Raw genomic sequence first — 14,421 nt, forward strand, 5'->3', positions numbered from 1 at the left:
TCGATCAGTAGCGGTATACTGGGTTTTGTCCAGGATTTGCAACCATAGGTGTGATCACTATGATTTGCGTGAAAATGAGTGATTTTCGGTCTCAAATCACGCACCAGCGATTCACTAGGCACTCGCCAGGTGCGTGAAGATGCGTGAGCATCAAAATCACGCAGAAACTAGTGATCACTAGGTGCGTGATTGGTCACTGACCACTGACCGCTCGGTGCGTGATTCGATCACTAGCAATCAGCCACCCAAAGCGATGGACCCCTTCCACTTCCACTATTTTCCAACAAACTCCTTGTAAACACACGTATTATCCGTCGCTAGTACTGTAAAGAACGTTGAAGATCTGGCTGGATGCAAAATCATCCGTCTACGCGCCTTGAATTTCGATGGCAAGGGGGTCCTTGTGGGTGTTCAAGTTGATCGGCAATCACCGGCGCGTGAAAGCGATCAAAATGGTGCCCCTCGCTGCGTGATGAAAGCGACCGAATCGCATCACAAGTGCGTGAACGAAAGCAGTACTGATCGAGGCAAGCGCTCGAATCACTACTGCTTAGTGATTCACTAACCACGGTTTTTGTCCAGAATTTACAACCATATCGCCTGGGTCTCCTCGCAGACAGGTTCCCAATGAGAGAAAACATACTTCATATTCAGCTAACTAGACAACGCAGCGAGATATCGTCTATCAAAGAGACATCAAAGCTAGTGTCTAGGTCAACAACCGGTGAGCGGCCTTCCATTCCTCGGGCGAGCCTCTGCAGAGCTCTCGACTTGAGCTCAGATAGTAAGTGCACGTTACTTTCAGAGCCATACGTAAGAGCAAAGTGGCCTATATGCGGGCATTTGTAATGTCCGTCAGCGAGCGGACACGACGAGCGAGAAAACTCACTCGTTCAAGATGCACCATATATGATGCGCAGGCAGGACCTTCGTAAGCCAACGGTGATTGTCGAGAGGCAATGCCCTGTGCGAGAGTACGATTAGTGATGGCGTACCTTGAGAATGACGCTGCTCATCGACGCCGAGCCGAATGCGTTTGGCGCAGCCCACAAGAACGCGTATAGCTCCCTCTGATAGCTGAAAGTGAGTACAACGCGTCACGACTTGGGTTGAGAAGCGTACCCCTCCTAGATCGCTGAATCGTACCCCTTCGCCAACGAATTGAGCGCCGAGAGGACGCACAAGTCATCGTCAGTCCACTCACGCCTCTGCTGATTCATCGGACGGGCGGGTCGGAATTGAGAGCGCCGACCCACCAATCGAGGCTGTCGCCGATGGGCTAGTTGGGTTCAGTGCTTCGGTCCGTCCAAAAATGCTGCACTCAAAAGGGCTTGAGGGTAAGCGCGCAGCACCGTACTGAGCACATAAACTAGCTACATGCGCAGGTCAGAGATACGTGCAACACTCAACAGTATGATACCCACCGACATGTTCCCCACGTTCACTGCGCGAATACCGTCAAGCTTCATCAACGCGCTCGACCACTCCTCGACGGTATGGAGGAGCTTGTCTGCCCTTCGGAGGTGGATGTCGCGACCAGCAGCCCCGGGCGTCTTCAACAGCCTGAGTGCGCGTTAGCACTTGCGAGTCGAGCCGACTGACATGAGTCAAGGACGTGGTCTCACCGATGTTGTTCGTGTAGGAGCGGGGGCCTATCTTGGGTGTCGTAGAGCAAATGATGCATTCGTCGCGAGAATCGGCCAGATTGGTGGCGAAGACGAAGGTACGATGGCGAAGGGGAATGTCGAATCCAGCGATCATGACGCCCGTTCGATGTTGGTGTGTTGGCAGCTTCGATGTTGGTGTCAACGTCGACCGGTCGTCAATGTCGTCGGGCTCCGCGGCGGGCGAGAGCGAGGGGAAAGCCGGATTCAAGACCCGAAGACCACCGGATAGAGCAGAGCGATGGGAGGAGCAGGGTGACATTCTTAGACGTGTATTCCAAAGGAGAATTGTGATAACCTGATGAGAAAGAGAGCGTCAGTCGCGGCCGTGAACATAGTCGATACGACCATGTACCTCCAGAAGACGCTCATCATAAGCGCTGGCGAGCTCGTCCATCCCCTCGAGAAGTAGTGGATCAGGTAGAGTAGTATGCTGTTGTCGTAGATGAAGAGTGACCTGGGGGTAGGGGGTCAGCGATGTCGCGCAAAGCGCAAGAGACCGGAGCCGGTAATACTCACCCAATAACGCGATCATGAGCTCAATTCTCAGAAGAAACGGCCCGATACCGAGCGAGATATTCCTGACCGAGCGCCTCTATCTGAATGATGCGACGTTGCAGGCTTGGGCGCCTGGGCGGGTAGGTGGTGACGGTTCAAGGGCCGGCTCTACGCTCGAGATGAACCGGAGCCGCGCCGTAGTCTGAGAAGCCCTGAGAAGGTACGTGACGCAAGCGAGTTCTCTTCTTATCCCTTCCCCGGTGATCGAGAAGTGTACGAAAGCCGGCTAGGTATGCTCAGGTTGGTTGGCGGGAGATAGGTATGGCAGGACACGTACTTCGGGACCGCGCGCTCGACGAAGGGGACATCGTTGAGGTTCAAGTGCGTCGGCGGGCACCCTTCCCTCCCCCTAAAACGCCCCCGCCACCTTCCGCAGCCGCATCCTCCTACAGCAGCAGAGTCGGGCGCACTCATAAGCAGAGGTTCCACGCCGACAATCGTACGTCAGACTCGCATTGCGCGGACTTGTCAGCGCGTCAGTGGCCGTCGTCCAAGCCGAAGGCCGTCGCCGTGATTTTGAGATCGTGCAGAGTGCAGCGCTTCGTGGGGGATGGGAAGAAGCAGAGGGCGTCGGTTGATGATGATGGACGGAAGCAAGAAGGACTCGGAAGCAAAGCGGAGTCTGATCGAGATCAAGGACGGAAGCTGATCGAGCCTTCCGTCCTTGTCTGTCGCCACCATCTCCGTACAGACGCACTCTGCTCTCCCAATCCCAGGGCTACACAGATACTTGACGTATATCCCCCCTGGTTGGCGCACGTTTGAGGCTCACGGCTCGCCTCTCGCGCTCACCGACACCGATTCTCCAGGCGCTCGGACGCCCACTGCCAGCGGTCGAGACGCTGTTCGAACAGAACTCTTGGCCCTCCGACAACTTCATGACTCATGCTTTGGCTCTGACTGCCTGACTGGCGCGAGGTATAGACGGCGAGCTCGCCTTGAATGACGCGCCTCGTCAACATCTTTCAATCCGCCGAGTTCCTGCCGGTGCGTCTCTGCTTCGTCGCTCGCTCACTCGCTGATACTAACCCCTTTCCGTTGTAGCAAAGGACTCAGGCCGACGATTTCAGCAATTGAGCACGCCACGAAGTCGGGCTTCACGTCGCTGAGGGCTTCAAGCGTATGAAGCCCCGCATGTGCGGTCTGTCGAGGAGGCCCAGGCTTATCTTCAGCGCGGTTTCTGTTTTCTCGGTCGTGACTACTCCGGTCGGTGAGCCAAACCTCTTCTCTACTGATGAGCGGGTCTGAACTGATCGATCTTTCTTCCTCTTATTGGGACTCCCGCGCGCGTCATTGATCTACTCTGCCGGGACTTACTTCTCGCACGGTTCGCGTTTTATCAACCGCTACTTGCGCCTTTTCTGAGGTGACCCTGTCCTTGTCGTACTGGCCTGCGACTCTTACGATCTATGAAGACCACAACCCTCTCATCGCGCCGGCTGGCTGCTGGCTCCCGAGCAGACTTGCATAGTCTGCAGCGACTTGCGCTTCCGCCGACGACCTTGCCTCGACGAGGAGAACCGATATTGAGTGACTATGCGGCCACGGGTAACATGACGACGTATACGTAGAGAAATCTGGGAAGGTCGTATAGTTCTCGAACTAGTATCTACTTCTGTCCGTAGTTCGATACTGTCTCTCGCTATACGAGCCACGTCAAGTCCTTCACAGAACATAGAACAGTAGCCATGGTAAAACTAAGTCATGAAGTATGTACTAAGCCGCATATACGAGGAGTCGAAGGAAACAAGAAGATATTACATCGGGATCGTTGTATCGGCCAATGGTCGAATCGAAACGTCGCGGCGATGGGTCGGTGTTGTGGGAGAAGAGGGTTAAGTACCGTAGCAAGCCATACGAGGACACGATTGGACATCATCAACAAGGCAAGGAAATTTGAAGTCGAGTATATACGGGAAGGAAGTCGGTTCTGCACAGGTTTGACCGCGTCAGGAAAATCGGCAGGTGAAGTCAAATGTATGAAAAAAAAAGTCGGGTCGGTGCGACCGCACACTGTTGTCAGTCGCTCAGTGGCAGGCGCTGTCCCAAAGTCAGCTCAGGAAGCGAGTAGCGTACAGGAATGCTCCTGCTTACCGGATGATTCTTCCGAAGTTGACTGGCACTCCCATCCTACTCCTCCTATACCAGCGCCTCCAAAGGCTCTTCGGGAGCGGGTGCAGGCGCACAAGTCGGCCACTCGTCGAGTCGGAACGAGTCGTTGAGCGTGATGCGGATGTGGGGAGCCGGCGGCACGAACTGGATCTGGTGAGGCGAAGTGATGCGGTGGTGGTCCTGCAAGTGGTGGGGAATACAGACTACGGGTCGTGCTACGCCATCGTCATCGTAGACAAGCCAGCGGTCGCGGTTCTCCTGAAGGGATGCCTGCACACGAGCTCTGATCGTGTCTGCACTTGCGGCGTCGAGCGTGTTCTCCGAGCTCTGCAATTTTGCGAAATCCCAGACTCGGATTATACCGTCAATAGAGCCGGAAACGATACGAGCGCCATCAGAAGTGAAAGCGACCGAGTTGACCCAGTCTTGGTGCCCTCTCAAGGAGACGCCGACTTGTTGCCTGGTCTGCACACTCCAGACTCGCACCGTCCTATCATAAGATCCGGACACAACGTAATTCCCGTTGGGCGAGAAGGAGACGGACCATACACGGTCAGTATGACCGGTAAGTGGCTCGCCCATCTGCTCGCCCGTCTTCACATCCCACAGGCGAATTGTTGTGTCAGACGAGCCAGACACGAGGTACACATCATCGGGCGAGAATGCAAGGGACAGAACATAAGCCTGATGACCTTCGAGTGCCCCTCTCCGCTGCAGCCGTGATTTGGCATCCCAAAGTCGAATAGAGCGGTCGAAGCCAGAAGCGATGTACGCGCCGTCACTTGAAAATGACACAGATTGAACCCTACATTTGTGGCCATAGAGCGGTTCGCCGATTTGCTGCCCTGTCGCCACATCCCAGAGACGCATAGTCTCGTCCATCGATCCGGACACAAGCCGAGTGCCATCAGGCGAGAATGCGACGCAGAGGGCCCAGTCGTTGTGCCCTTGAAGCACGCCCACAGGCAGTCGCGTCTCCGCATTCCACACTCGCACCGTTTCATCGTATGAAGCGGAGGCAATTCGCGTGCTGTCCGGCGAGAATGCGACGCATGTGACTGTGGCATCGTGCCCCGTCATTGGATCCCCCACTGACTGCCCCGTCTGCGCGTCCCACAGTCGCACCGTCTTGTCCCCCGAGCCAGAGACAATGTACTTGCCATCCGGCGAGCAAGCGACCGAGGTGATGATGTTGGTGTGTCCGACCGGGATGCCGCTTTCCTTCTTCGCCTCCCGCACGTCCCAGACCCGGATTGTGCCGTCGTCGGAGCCGGATGCGATGTGCTTCCCGTCCGGAGAGAAGGCGACGGAGTTGACATCACGGGCGAGGCCGCGCAGCTCACCGCCGATTTGCTCTCCTGAGGCTGCATCCCAGATGCGGACAGTGTTATCGCGGCCACCTGAGGCGATATGCGTACTATCAGACAAGAAGGCGACTGCATATACCCAGCTTGTATGCCCATGCGATACCCACACTTGCTGCCCCCGTCCTGCATCCCATACACGGACGGTCCCGTCGACAGAGCCAGAAGCGATGTACTTGTCGTCGTGCGAGATTGAGACTGATCTGACAATGCCTTCGTGTCGCATAGAATCGCCCAGCTGCTGTTGTGTGTCTACATCCCATATGCGAACCGTGTGGTCTTGAGCGCCAGAGACAATGCGGGTACCGTCGTGCGAAAAGACGACGGAGTTCACATCACTCGTATGTCCCCACAAATATCCACCAATCTCCTTCCCGGCCTTCACATCCCATGATTGCAATCTGAAATAATCTATGGCGCTGACAATGGTGGTGCCGTCTGGAGAGAATGCGACTGGCAGAACCATGAGCCGAAAAAAGCCAGTGCGTCCGCGCAATGCCTCGCCCTATGGTTGCAAATCCTGGACAAAACCCAGTATACCGCTACTGATCGAGTGATTTTGCGTGAAAATAGTGGTGTGATCACTATGATTTGCGTGAAAATGAGCGATTTTCGGTCTCAAATCACGCACCAGCGATTCACTAGGCACTCGCCAGGTGCGTGAAGATGCGTGAGCATCAAAATCACGCAGAAACTAGTGATCACTAGGTGCGTGATTGATCACTGACCACTGACCGCTCGGTGCGTGATTCGATCACTAGCAATCAGCCACCCAAAGCGATGGGCCCCTTCCACTTTCACTATTTTCCAACAAACTTATTTTATAGACACGGATTCGCCATCGCTAGTACTGTAAAGAACGTTCAAGATCTGGCTGGATGCAAAATCATTCGTCTACACGCCTCGAATTTCGAAGGCAGGGGGGTCCTTGTGGGTGTTCGAGCTGATCGGCAATCACCGGCGCGTGGAAGTTGATCAAAATGGTGCCCCTCGCTGCGTGATGAAAGCGACCGAATCGCATCACAAGTGCGTGAACGAAAGCAGTAGTGATCGAGGCAAGAGCTCGAATCACTACTGCTTAGTGATTCACTGACCACGGTTTTTGTCCAGAATTTACAACCATACTCGCCCTGCTGCTTCCCGGTCTTGGCGTCCCAAATTCGAATGGTGCCGTCCCTTGAGCCAGACGCGATCGTTGAGCCATCAGGAGAGAATGCGACAGACCAGACCATGTCTTCATGTCCTCGCATGGCACTGCCGATCTGCCGCCCCGTCTCTGCATCTATGGTTGTAAATTCTGGACAAAAACCGTGGTTAGTGAATCACTAAGCAGTAGTGATTTGAGCGCTTACCTCGATCACTAGTGCTTTCGTTCACGCACTAGTGATGCGATTCGGTCGCTTTCATCACGCAGGGAGGGGCACCGTTTTGATCACTTTCACGCGCCGGTGATTGCCGAACAACTTGAACACCCACAAGGACCCCCTTGCCATCGAAATTCAAGGCGCGTAGACGGATGATTTTGCATCCAGCCAGATCTTAAACGTTCTTTACAGTACTAACAACGGAGAATACGTGTGTCTACAAGGAGTTTGTTGGAAAATAATGGAAGTGGAAGGGGTCCATCGCTTTGGGGCGCTGATTGCTAGTGATCGAATCACGCACCGAGCGGTCAGTGGTCAGTGATCAATCACGCACCTAGTGATCACTAATTTCTGCGTGATTTTGATGCTCACGTATCTTCACGCACCTGGCGAGTGCCTAGTGAATCGCTGGTGCGTGATTTGAGACCAAAAATCACTCATTTTCACGCAAATCACAGTGATCACACCACTATTTTCACGCAAAATCACTTGATCAGTAGCGGTATACTGGGTTTTGTCCAGGATTTGCAACCATACTGCATCCCACATTCGAAGCTCATGGTGGAGAAGGCGGACGGCTATGATCTTCGTGCCGTCCGGAGAATAAGTGACAGAATGCACGAGGCTTCCGGCATGGATCACGAGGGGTTCGCTCAGTGGCCACTCTTGCTCCTTCTCATATCCGGAAATGTCAATAGGGCTTACGATGCGATGCCGGTACAATCGTGAGACATGCGAGTTGGCTGGCGCAAAGAGGACACCGGTCACATAGACCTGAGGTGGCGACTGCGTTATTGCTTCGCGGAATCGCTTTTCGAAAGCGATGAACTCCGTGACGATGGCGGCTAAGTCACATTGGCTGAGCTTCTCAAAAGGGTTGTCAGTTTTCGACCATCAAAGACAGAATATCTCATACCTTCACCCAGTGGAGCATGCTGCAAAGACTAACGCATGGCGCGTACCCTAGCCAGCTGCACGCCTCGAGCCAAAAGAGGAACTGGTTCTCTAGAAATCTCTTGAAGGCCGACATCAGATCTGGTGCTGGTACTGAGTGCGAGGGCACGATAATGCAGAGATGTCGCACCTAAATCACCAGGCTGACTGTGCGAGAGATGTGTTGAGACCTCACGACACGCATACTGGAGCCCAGGTGATATTTGCTCGGCAAGACGACTGTCCAAGTCGTTGATGTCCATCTTGCACACGAAAGGAGAGGGTAGGCCGCATATGTTGTAACGGAGGCCGCTCTTTGGTCTGCCCATGATGCCGAAGCACGCGAGAGCGAGCTGCGAGTCGGCGGCGGCGAATTCAGATGTGATGGCAAAAGGACCGCTAGCCTTGGCGTCTAGAACGAAGTCGCGGAAGGACGTGTGAAGTGGGAGAATGGGTTCCGTGTCGCTTGGAGATGTACCGGATAGAAGCGAACCAAGACCCTCCAGGATTAGCAGGTTGTCTTTTCGAGACGGTAGCGTGTCTGAGATTTCTTGGAAGGCGGACCGCGGCTGAGGCTCTCGCACAGCAAACACCCATCCCACAGTTTGGCGGTACAAGGTCATAATATCATTGTCCTCCGTGTCGAGGTGCTCACGAAGGACCGTGCTGTAAGAAGCGTATAGCGGAAGCCCGGGTTGTGCTTGGACGCGCCGAATGAACTCCTCGCGCTTGGCCTCAGTCTTCGGTCGTTGCGGCCCGGTAAGCTCTCTGCAAAGCACTGCTGCACATTCGAAGGAGTCTTGTGCAGCGTTCGCAATGATGTCCACAGTGTTTGACAAGTCGCCAACGATCTTTCGCACAGTCGGTGACATGAGTTCGGATTTGACGAATTTTCGGATATCCCTAGCAGTGTCGGCAGCGCCGTCAATAGACTTCCAGATGAAGGTAACAGAGTCCTCGAGGAGCGGATAGTAGGTCTCGCGCTCGGGGCGGGTGGTGATAAGAATGCGAATGTTATAATGGAGTTGGGCACTCGACATACACATTCGCAAGCTATCAAGCAGTGCCTTGCGATCTTCTATCTCGTTCACATCGATGTTGGGACATTCGTCGACGGCGTCGATGACAAAGACGATCGGAAGTATGGGCGCGTAGTCACGGAATGCAGAGAGGATTAGATGTTCCAGTTGGTCGCGAATGTCGGTGGTCTCCAATTGTGCGGGTAACAAAGAACAAAGTATCCGATAGTACTGCGGGTCCAGGTACGCAAGTTGTCTCGCAAGGGTGGGAAGTAGCTGGTTGGCGCGGCGAGCGCGGTTCGTCCTCTCGAAGGCAAAGAAGGACGCAGCAACTCCCACGTTCGTCAGCCACCTGGCCACAGTGTGCGCCACCGCAGACTTTCCCTTTCCCGCCGTCCCGTGTAAGATGAATCCACGCGAGCCTTTGGGATCGAAGACCCAGTCCGCAATGAGGCTCAATAATTCTACGCGCGTGCCGGGAAGACAGGCTTTAGTAGAGCCAGCGTGCACTGTTGCAGCCGGGAGATGGCGTAGTGCATTGTCAATAGCTACTGGGCTATCAGCTACGCACCAAAACAAACAATGAAAGAACCTACCAAGCTTCTCCACCATATCCTCGACTCTGAAGAGTGCCTGCTGCATATCTATTTCTTGTCCCGCCTTGATGTCTACAACGAGCTTGCGAAGGGACTGTTGAAGCTTGCTCACTTGGTCATTGGTATGAGCTCGTACAAGATCGGCTGGATGGCCACGAGTTGAGCATAGGTATCAGCTATATAATCTGGCCAAAATCACACCTCGCTTCAAGGATTGAATGTAGGACAAAGCGTGGAAGACGATCGGAACAAGCGCATCGCGCGCCCTGATCTGTCTAGCCCGTTTCCCATCAAATCCTTGGGAGTCAACTGCAATAACGACCGCGCTTGCTTCGCCCACGTCATGTACAAGCGAAACGATGTCGTTCATGTTGTCTTTTCTCCTCTCGAGCTCCTGGTATCAAGTCAGCGTAAGTTAGACAAGATTCCAGCAGCGCACCCCAACCCCTATGTCCAACAACTTGAATACAGCCTTCGCTATGGGATTGATCTTCGAACACATGTCAGGAAATGGCATACGACGCGCCAGAGAACAAAGACGCGCACCTCCGCAATGGCGCCGCCTATCTGAACTGCAACCTTGACATAACGTCCCATGGCATCCCACTTAGCAGGAAGGGTCAAGGCCTTCTCGAGCGCATCAACGATCTCGAGCGTCGCCTTTTCCAGCGGATGCACGGTCACGTCGACCTTGACAATGGGCACCTCGGTAAGCCGGACATCGCATATATCGAGTTGGACTGCGGCCATCATGTCAGCAAGTCACGAAAGGCACGGATCGAATGGGCGTACTGGAGGAAGTCAGCTCCGACAGCACCAAAGACGCCAGCACGCATTCCTTCGATGCGAGGCGTAGGTCCTCCTTCTCGTTCTTGGCACATAGACTGATCTTCGCCCGGACGTGAGGTGCGGCTTCGGACGGTACTTCGCTATTGCACACATTAGATGAGCCAACAACGGGAACTGTATGCGTACAAGGACAAGTGGGACTCCTGGTTCCATCTGTACTCATGAGAAGTACTACCGATTTCGAACTTAACGTAGAACTGTAGCCGCCGTCGATGATTACTGATTGGGAGCTCGATATTCGCGCAAGGTAAGCGCCGACGCTTCTCGCGGAATTGAGGGTGATCAGTACCGGAGGGATGATCTAGGTAGGAATGCATTCGAGATCAGCAGAGGGCAACCTTGACCGCACAGGAGCTCACAGTGGATGTGATACACGACTGTTCGCCCCGCCGTCGGCCCTGTCCTGGTCGCGTCGCTCGACATGATAGCTGTGAACAAGACGCAATGCGGCTCTCACGAGCCCTCATCGGTGAATCAGGTCCACATGGCTTCCACGTGCATGATAAAAAGCCTCGCCTCTGACTCTGAGTCTAGAGGACATTGTACTCGTTGTGGGCTCGCCGATTGCAGCATGACGCGTCGGAGGATTACATGGACTCAGCCATTATGAGTACGAAGACGAACAAGAGCCCATCGTAACAGACACGGCGGTAATAAACTATACGGTGCGGGTTGCTGTACACGCAGCGCGTGCGCTGGACCTGGTAATAGGACGATGGTGTCTACCAAGGGCGCTTCAGCTTCTCGCGAGAGCTACCTGCGGCGGCCTTTAGTCATTGCGGATGCAGAACACGCGCGCGACGCACCAACATGTTCAACTTGTCCGCATAACCGCACTCATCCTCCGGCGCAAATGGCTTCTCTGTCGTGGTTTCAACTTATGGCGGCGTTATTGGGAAGAAACGCGAGAAGCAGAAAGGCGAGGGCGACTGGCTCGTATGCCTACGCTCTCGTCGAAAGACCGTCTGCAAATGAGTATCATCAATGACAAACCTACTAAGGAGGCGGAGGACATACTGCAACCTATCGCGAACTCCGTCGATGATCAAACCGAGTACACGCCTTTGCTGAGCCCTCGTAGGACATGAAGGAATTCGCGAGCTCTCTTCGTACTGTATATATCATTTACTCTGTACATTGCGACTGCACGGCCATCGACTCTACGCGCGCGAAATGCGATCTACTGCTGTACAAAAGTTAGGTAGATTCATGCCGTGCGGGTCGCATCGGTGCTCGGCGCTCACCTTGGCGAGGCGCAAGCGGCCATCCTTCTACGGCACGTCGCGCAACCGATTGCGGTCCTCACGGTCCCAGTCGACGACGCTCTCGATACGGTGGCCTGCCTTACTCGAGGGTCGAGCTGCCGACGGGCGTGGGTCTAATCACGATCACGCCGAGGCGCGTCGTCCAATGAGCGCCGGAGGGAAACACGAGAGCGTCGTGGAATAGCAGCGGACCATGCCGGCCAACAGGAAGTTGGTGACTTGGAAGGCCTGGATGAAGACTGTCGACGGCGGATTCGCAGACATGATGACAGGTTGTCGCAGGTATGGCGTTGACGGCGAATCCCAAGCGGATCGTCAAGGTTCGGAAGCGCAACTTCAACATGTACATCCGAGCAACCTGTGGCTTGTGTCAATGAAGGAAACCGACGGCATGACATGATAGACATACCCAAGAGAACATCAACTCGCCAGTCCTTAGAGAGTCAAGCGATGGCGGAGACGCGGAATCGAGCGCCAGTTGTCTTGCAGACCGCGCGCGGTTGCTCGAGTCGCGCGTCCTTCGTGTGAGCGAGCTCGACGGCTGATTATATGCGTCGAAATTGAGAGCATGGTCGATTTCGGCTCGAGGCGTGCTGGCATTGACGGGTGAGGGTTCTTCGTAGTGATGAGCAGGGAGAAAGAGTTATCGGTCAAGAATACCTACCGTGATACGTTGAGATCAAGACAGAAGAGGACGAGATACGGTCTGTGCTGGCTTTCCAAGCGTCGGACGGCCATGTCCCGAGCGACGTTGCGTAGGTCTTGCTCTTGAGTATTGTTTAGTTCGCACTGACTGTTCTGTGATTAGCATAGAAAAGGCCAAGACGAGGTGTCACGCACCTTCATCGCGCGCGCAGGATCAGCGCACTGGAGAGATTTCAAGGTTCCGAAGGACATGGCGACCATGGCGAGCACCAGCAGCTCTATGGCGTCGGGGCGTATGCGCGTCCAAGACCGGGGGAAGTTGAGCGGTGGCGGTTTGAGTAGGGCGAAGCGGACATCCGCGTCATGGACGAACTTCCGTCTCGTTCTGAAGGCGTAGCGGGGAGAGGAGAGACGTCAACGCCTTAGCTTGAGGGGAGGAGTCAAGATGCATCTCAACGATCGCGGTGGATTCGGGAATACGGGCCGCCGACTCCGGCCATTCCCCTCATCAGGTTTGATTCGCCTTGGCCCGTTTACGCAGTCTGATGAGCTTAACGGCGAAAATTTTTTGGCGGAGAGATGTATAGCAATGCATGTATGCTATTTCGAACTATCTAAGGAGTACACTGACCTGGGAGGCAGGCGAAAGCGGGAACCTACTTGGTGCTCGAACGCTAGACGAACCATGTACGAGAAGTCATAGCATGAAGGTATGGCGGCGAAGATGCAGGCTGGCCTCAATATCCAATGGGTGAGGCATCTGCCCCCGACGTGAGGTTAGGACCGACAGTCTTCGAGTTCATGGATGCACGGCGTTGACGATGAGAACAGGCCACCTTAGGGATATGGGGCGCAACGCACTACCTTAGCGGGAGTGCGCTAGTCCTGAACGACATGACAGTCGACCTCGAGAATACGACGCTCGATTTGAGCGGAGTCGCGCCAGACCCCATCGTGCGCGCGTAGCAGGACGCAGCGTCGCTGTCCACGAAGTATCGGGTGGTTGACGCAGATGCTGAAGAGGGCGACCCATGTCGACGAAGGTTGCGCGTAATTTAAATAGCGATTGTCGGGCGTCGAGAGATCTGAGCCCCCATCGCCTCGTGTCCTCCGCGTTGGTATGTCATACGTTGAGCCCGAAATTGCCGAGCATCGAGGGTCGCCGCCGCCATGCTGAAATCGATGCCGCATTATATTTGGTCATCGAGCCCTTCGTGGTACGCTGAGGACTGCATTAGGCATCGCTATATGCATCTCAATGCCAACGTTATCCCAGGCGCACCCTGGAGGAACACTGTGCACAACAAGCTCGAGACTCAATGTTGTGGTCCGTAGCGCAGATGTGTCGTACTGGCCGGGGATCAGCGCAATCGATAGTCGCTCATGCTTGGTAGCATAACAGGACCGTCGACCGGATATATGCGCCAAGTTCGGGCTCGGCGTAATCGAGGTCGGCGTGAAGGTCACTGAGGGCTCTTCAGCGCAAGGAAATGGCTAACAAGCAAGGGAAACCGTACATGCTGTACTACAAAGTTCGCGGAGGGCCGACAAAGAGACGCCAACCGCTCAAGCGCCGGCGCTCCCCATCGAGAGCTGGCGTGTAACTCTTTTCCCGCAGCTTAGACGCAGTCTCCGAGGAGAAGATCCGCATGTATGCGTGCAGGGAACGCGCTCGAGGTCCGACATCACCGCCGATGACGCAAAATTCCTCGACGCTGAAAGGTTGCCATTATCTGTTAGGTATCAGCAAAGTTTAAGAGCCAAGAGGGGGAGCAGACTCACCGAGTCACAATAGCGCATGAGATGATCTCCAGCGCATTGCGAGGGTACTCCACGAGTCGGCAAGAAGCGCACGAGGCCATGATAGGCGCATATGCCGAGAGCATCTGCGAGATATCGAGCATATATCTTGCTCTGGGGAAAGGCTATAAGAACCATCGTACTCCACTAGATTGACAGTAAGACGTACCGTTGTCCCGATTGTCGAAGTCAACAGTGCGACGTATGCAAAACGGTAGAGAGAAAGGAGATCGTTTACAAGCGCATCGCGGG

The 14,421-nt window shown here is 54.6% G+C and overlaps 4 protein-coding genes across 4 annotated transcripts; all 4 read right to left on the bottom strand.

Annotated features, from left to right (window-relative positions):
• Positions 1-1,289: 1,289 nt before the first annotated feature.
• On the bottom strand, positions 1,290-2,061 carry SCHCODRAFT_02502972 (uncharacterized protein; the record flags this gene model as incomplete). The annotated part of the gene is made up of 4 exons (XM_003031894.2): positions 1,290-1,373; positions 1,425-1,553; positions 1,603-1,962; positions 2,020-2,061. The coding sequence occupies 4 exons, from the start codon at positions 2,059-2,061 to the stop codon at positions 1,290-1,292; spliced, it is 615 nt and encodes a 204-aa protein (XP_003031940.1).
• Positions 2,062-4,361: 2,300 nt separating this feature from the next.
• Positions 4,362-9,656, bottom strand: SCHCODRAFT_02667555 (WD40 repeat-like protein; the record flags this gene model as incomplete). Its single annotated transcript, XM_003031893.2, has 5 exons — positions 4,362-4,661; positions 4,686-6,036; positions 6,824-6,980; positions 8,783-9,502; positions 9,611-9,656. The coding sequence occupies 5 exons, from the start codon at positions 9,654-9,656 to the stop codon at positions 4,362-4,364; spliced, it is 2,574 nt and encodes an 857-aa protein (XP_003031939.2).
• On the bottom strand, positions 9,628-10,842 carry SCHCODRAFT_01298231 (uncharacterized protein). The gene is made up of 5 exons (XM_050341398.1): positions 10,586-10,842; positions 10,403-10,539; positions 10,157-10,350; positions 10,050-10,100; positions 9,628-10,004 (listed from the first exon to the last, which is right to left on the bottom strand). The coding sequence occupies exons 1-5, from the start codon at positions 10,774-10,776 to the stop codon at positions 9,783-9,785; spliced, it is 795 nt and encodes a 264-aa protein (XP_050199900.1). The 5' UTR covers positions 10,777-10,842; the 3' UTR covers positions 9,628-9,782.
• An 863-nt stretch (positions 10,843-11,705) lies between these two features.
• SCHCODRAFT_01352070 (uncharacterized protein) lies at positions 11,706-14,231 on the bottom strand (the record flags this gene model as incomplete). Its single annotated transcript, XM_003031892.2, has 9 exons — positions 11,706-12,082; positions 12,134-12,339; positions 12,389-12,491; positions 12,565-12,741; positions 13,001-13,043; positions 13,231-13,350; positions 13,652-13,835; positions 13,933-14,084; positions 14,152-14,231. 9 exons carry the CDS (start codon positions 14,229-14,231, stop codon positions 11,804-11,806), a joined length of 1,344 nt encoding a protein of 447 aa, XP_003031938.1. The 3' UTR covers positions 11,706-11,803.
• Positions 14,232-14,421: the final 190 nt, after the last annotated feature.

This window comes from Schizophyllum commune (genome assembly GCF_000143185.2).
Source record: "Schizophyllum commune H4-8 unplaced genomic scaffold SCHCOscaffold_6, whole genome shotgun sequence".
Taxonomy (NCBI): domain Eukaryota; kingdom Fungi; phylum Basidiomycota; class Agaricomycetes; order Agaricales; family Schizophyllaceae; genus Schizophyllum; species Schizophyllum commune.